The sequence below is a fragment of the Pundamilia nyererei genome, unplaced genomic scaffold, assembly GCF_000239375.1.
Source record: "Pundamilia nyererei isolate P.nyererei 1_Seehausen unplaced genomic scaffold, PunNye1.0 scaffold00338, whole genome shotgun sequence".
NCBI lineage: Eukaryota > Metazoa > Chordata > Actinopteri > Cichliformes > Cichlidae > Pundamilia > Pundamilia nyererei.
The window spans coordinates 57548-63369 of NW_005187739.1; the positions used below are offsets into that span (position 1 = coordinate 57548).

The following is a 5822-nucleotide window of genomic DNA, read 5'->3' on the forward strand; positions in this document are numbered from 1 at the left end:
TGACAGCCTTGTTTAAGTGACTTTTATAGAAAGTTACTGCTTAGACACACACAGCAAATGGGCTTTTTGCTTCCTTGGTCTCATCATGTATGTCCCAGGTAAATAAAACTTTGCCTCTGTGGCTTGGCAAGAAGCAGGCTTGGTGGCTTGGACTCACTCAGTCTCTTTTACCTGGCTCTGCACGACTAACCTAAAGGTGTGAGTTAGATATGCTGCATATTTTAACAACTGAGCTTTTAGCCAGAGTTCTGTCTGTTTTGGCCGTGCTGGTGACAGAGACACTTTGTAAACATGCAGCTGCAACCTGACATGAAGCTCGAGGCTGACTCAATGCACCACATGCTAAATCAGGTCCTGGATTTAAGACTGTAGGAAATTCATTTTCCGGACGTATTTTTTGGAGTAATTTTTTTTAATATATATATAATTTTTACACTTTGTAGAGGAGATGCTTGGAGAGGCTGTTGCTGTTTATTTTATTATAACAAGAAAGTTGTTGTTATTCACTTTAGCTGTCAGTGGTTTACAATTTTGTGGCGTAATGCAGCAAAAAGGCATTATTAGTGTTACAGATGGTCTTCAGGTTATTGTGCCCTGTTTAGAGAAGTAATACATTAATATTTTTGGGGATATTTTTTTAATCCCATTGTAGCTTTGATGCATTTGTTAAGGCAATTAAAATTAAGCTAAATTAATAAATTTAGTAAGTTAAAAAATTATACATTAAATATAAATATTAAGCAATAAAAATGCACAACAAACCAAATAACATAATTTTAAATTGCTAAAATAAATTTTTATTGTTCACTGATATTTCAAAGCATGACTTATGGTTGATGCAACACCGAGCACGACTCTACTCAACCTTTAAAGTTGTATACAATGATGTATTTGCAATAATAAATAAATAAATAGAAAAGTATATTGGTAAATGTTTGGTGCATGTAATTATTTTGCAGTGCAATTTGAAAACAACTTCCAACCAACAACAAAGGTCACCAGGAGTTATCACAATAAACAGTCTAATAAAAATGAAAGGAAGCCGCTAAAAAAATCAGAACGTGTCCCCCCAAAAATAGATAAATGACTAAGGTAAGTTTGCATCTATTATCCTGACTCTGGGTCTGACTAGCTTAGGTGTGTGTTATAGTAAGAATGAAAATATGCTGCACTAACCTCGTTTACAGATTGACCAGTTGGCTTCCTCTTAATTGCAAAAGAAATGCTAAAAGCTTTTATCCCCGAATTTTCCTCAGCCTCTCCAAACTGTGATTAATCACACTGCAGGAGCTGTCACATTTTTAATGAGGTGTGTTTTCGTACGTAGTACAGTTTGTCAGTGATGTTATCACCACACACATTCTGCCTTCTCCTTTCCTCTGCGACTGTAACCGCCCTGTAACCAGCCCGTAGTCTTATAAGTTGGATCTAAGCCTTCAGAAGTGGGTCTGCACTCTGTCACCAGGCGACACACTGTAACCATACACTGGCCGTAAACACTGATGAGGCCAGGCAAGGAGGGAGGGGTGCACTCAGAGTGTAGGAGAAATGGAGGTTGAAGGGAGTAGTAGGGGTGGGGACAGTCGAGAGGGTATTAAGACGGAGGTTGGAGGTGTAAATTCTGGAGAGATGAGAGAAGTCAGGAATATGATTGAGGTGAGTTCCTGTGTCGTTGTGGGGATCCAAGACATTCCCATCGCTTCCAGTTGGATGAGGTTGGAGCTACATTGTATCACTGCTCCTTATTTGGAACAGCAGCCTCAACACACACACACACACACACACACACACACACACACACACACACACACACACACACACACACACACACTCCCCTGTGTAACAGGGGCTCGGTTCTCTGGAGGACACTCTTGTTTCAAAGGGCTCCAGCAGGATTCCCTAACAGAACAACATTGTCTGCTTGCACTGTAATAAAAGTGATCTGCTTCATGTCACCAGCCTCTTTCTGTTCATGCTGTTCTCCCGCCTTTTCCCCTTTTTCCCCCTGGATCCTTAAGATCTTGCTTGGAGTGTGAGACAAAATCCTTTTAGTTTTTAGAGGCTATCTTGTTTGGACTAGCTTAGATTTTAAATGTTTGGCCAGCTTTCCTGACATCCGTAGTGCAACACCGGGGCCACATTTAACTCTTTTAAACAAGAGTGTGTGTTCTCAAACACCGGTACTTCTGCACAAAGTGGCCTCATGTCTGGGCTTATGTCTAATCTCTCTGTGTGACTAAAGGAGTTTTCTGCCAGCTCCTGGTCTCAGCACAGCCTGTGTTAGATTTGTCCCAGTCTTGACAGCAGACTTTGTATGGAGATTTAGGAGCAGCCTCTAGTTGTACAAAATAACTTACAATTTCATTTTTGTTGGCAAGTTGCACAAGGGGAAAGCCAGTTCTGCATTTGATGGCAGTTTGTGCCTGTTTACGGGAAGACCCTGTGTCATGGGGTATTGTCAAAGCCACATGTGAAAAGCCACATCATTGCCAAAGTAAATTTGTCCATATTCTTGTCTCTGTTGTTAGGCCATATCCTGTCCACACTGGTCTCAGTACAGCATCTTTGTAAAGCGCTAGCACTAATGAAATACAGCTCAAATTATGATGATTCATATTTTCTTTGACCAGAAGAAGTGGGTTTTTCAACAAAGTGCTTACTTGTCTTATTTCAGGTAACATGCTTATTATATTCTGTCCACAAGAGGGCAATGGCACACTCGGAAAGGAGTTAAACTTCCAGCTGTTTCACAGCAGGGTGATGTCAAAAAACAGTGCTTAGTGTGGTGACAATATCACACCAAACCAAAATGTGGAGAGAAATCCTTGAGCAGGGGAAAGTCCCTCTCTGGGTTTAATGTTCTCATTGTTAGAAAATGATTTGGATTTTGTTTGTGTGTGTGTTCATACGATCCAGGTCTTGGTGAGTGAGGACTCGGACGGTGAAGGAGTGGTGGCTCACTTCCCAGCTCACGACAAACCTATATCCTGCATGCAATTCAACCCCAGTGGTAATGCACACACGCACACGCTCGTTTTCATGTCTTCGTGAGGACATCTCATTGACATAATGCTTTCCGTAGCCGCTTACCCTAACCATCAAAAATGAATGCCTAACCCTGACCCTCAGCCTAAACCTAACCATAACCCAATTGTAACCCTGACACTAAAACCACATTTTGACCCTCAAAAATGCCTTCAAACTCGTGGGGACGTCCCCGCAGGTATAGCAGCGTGCCAATTTTCTGTCCTCACAAAGATATGTAAACATGTGCACACACACACACTCGTAACTGTTGAAGAAGAAGACTGAACACTCAGTGACCAGAACACTAAAAACAGCACAGCAGTTACACGTCCATTCAAGTGTACGGTAACATATTGTTTGTTTGGCTCACATGTGGCGGCTTCGTCTTGTTTCTTTGGTTGGGCTGGATGTAACCATCCAAGCCAAATTCCAAGTGTGTGTATTCCACTTAAACAAGTGTTTGGCCTGTGTTTCCCCAGCCTCAACAAAGGAAGCACATGTAGATCAGACATTGTATCCCATACGGTAAATGTGTTAGTTATCTCTTAATCTTAGAGAGAATGCAGTAAACGAGAAAAGAAAAATAAAATCAATATTTGCTGTGAGCAGCCTTTTCCTTCTAAAGGATTATCTGATTTACTTTAGCAAGATTGTTTAAAAATTTAATGTATTTGTAGGCTAGCTTTGCAATCTCCACCTCTGTTGTAGAGATGTGTTTCAAACACTTGTGAATGGCACTGCAAGAAGACCAAGCTGTGCATAGTTCCAAAACAAGATTTTTACACGAATCACTTTTATTTTGAAGTCTGATCCAAAGTAAACACAATACTTAGGCTGCCTGGAAGAGGCATTTCAATAACTGCTTTAGCAATCTTCATCAGGGACTTTATGTTGTGCATTCTCCTCGGTATTTGGCAGGTAGGTTGTTCCAAGCATTCACCCAGTTTTGTCTTTTTATGTAATCTGTTGCTTTTGTTTTTTTCTTTCTTTTGTTTTTAAAGAAAATCCTTCATCATGGTGCAAAACGAATTCAGTGCAAATCAAATGCTGACTTAATTCGATGTGTTCTGTTTTATTTTTTTGCACCAGTGTTTGTGTTCAATATGTGTTTATTCTTTGTCATTTACGAGCAACACATGACAAATGTGACAAACGAGTCGTTGAGCACCAAAAACACTTGCATTGGTTTAAACATTTTTTTACCATTGACTTCATTCCACATAGAAAAGGACACTAGATGCTTTGTACGTGTGAACAGGCTACGTCATCACTTTCTGTGTGTGATCTTTGCGTGTATGTTTCTGTTACTCCTGCTGTGTGTGTATGTGTGCAAGTTAATAAAGAAGCTGCTGAGAGATGACTCTAACCCTGTGACCTCTAAGCTCCAGGAATCCTTGACTTACTTAGACTTATGACTAAACTTAGCAGCTCCATCTCAGGAGGTTTAAGATCATATTTTAGACAAAGACAGGCCAGACATGGTTGTCTTAACCCCACATTCTCCTACCTGCTGTCAACAAAATCACATATATTACCCATCTATGCGGCTAAGCTACTAAATATGTGCTTATATTTTTTCCCATTAGGATACTTATCTTAAGGAGCTAAAAAGGTTGCTAAGAAGTAAAGCTTAGGATAAGTAGTTGCTCTTGATATCTTGCTCCTCCCCTAAAAAAAAACAACGAAAACCAACAAAACCCCCACAAACAATCATTGACTTTGACCACCGACACTACTAAAAGCTTGTTTTGTTCCCAAATCATTTATTGAAGGCCGACAGACCAACTTTATCTGGCTTTGATGTAATGTGATCACGATCAGGTGAAATATTTAAGTTGACCATTTGATAACCCGTGCCAGGATTTGCCAGAATAATGATTTTTGAAGTCATGCAAACAGAAATGCCGCCAAGAGAAGACAAAAAAACTGATCAATGGCCACGAGTACCATTGACAGAGAGTTGGGGAATGGCTGCAATCACAGCATTGTAAGATTGTGAAAGATGTACCCTTAGGCCCCCTCCTCGATTCAGAGATGGTCGTTCATCAATGGTCATGCTAATTTGCATATTACTGATCATGGAACTGGCCTCACAGCCCATTGCTAGTTTCAGTCATTAATCAGATGTACTGTTTGTAAGGTTGGGGTGAAGATGAACACTCATCCTCAGTTGGATGAGTGGTGAAATGTTTCTCCCACTGAAAACACGACGTTCAGGATGTCCTTAACCGTATAATTGAGCATGCATCAGGACATTGTGTTTCTGTGTTTAGACTGTCACTCTTTTTTTTTTTTTTTTGGTAATTGTTTGTCTTCTGCTTCTTGTTCCTAGTTTCACTTCACCTGTCTTGTTAGCCTTAGTTAGTCTCAGCTGTTGTTTGTTCCCCACTTGTGTCCTGCCTGTGTCTTTATTCATCCTTTGTTCCATTGTTTCCCTGTGTGTCCCTGTGTGTCCCTGTGTGTTTCCCTGTGTGTTTCCCTGTGTGTGTCCCTGTGTGTCCCTGTGTGTCCCTGTGTGTCCCTGTGTGTGTCCCTGTGTGTGTCTCTGTGTGTGTCCCTGTGTGTGTCCCTGTGTGTGTCCCTGTGTGTGTCCCTGTGTGTGTCCCTGTGTGTTTCCCTGTGTGTCCCTGTGTGTGTCCCTGTGTGTTTCCCTGTGTGTTTCCCTGTGTGTCTCCCTGTGTGTCTCCCTGTGTGTGTCCCTGTGTGTGTCCCTGTGTGTTTCCCTCTGTGTGTTTCCCTCTGTGTGTTTCCCTCTGTGTGTCCCTGTGTGTGTCCCTGTGTGTGTCCCTGTGTGT

General features: G+C 41.3%; 1 protein-coding gene across 3 annotated transcripts in view; it reads left to right on the plus strand.

The window, feature by feature from the left end:
* bcas3 (BCAS3 microtubule associated cell migration factor) overlaps window positions 1-5822 on the plus strand; it is a 302830-nt gene that overhangs the window by 36172 nt on the left and 260836 nt on the right. For all 3 annotated transcript variants that reach the window (XM_005752005.1, XM_005752007.1, XM_005752009.2), the window contains exon 12: window positions 2917-3010. In XM_005752005.1, the coding sequence (XP_005752062.1) occupies window positions 2917-3010 (94 nt within the window). The remainder of the gene's footprint in view (window positions 1-2916; window positions 3011-5822) is intronic.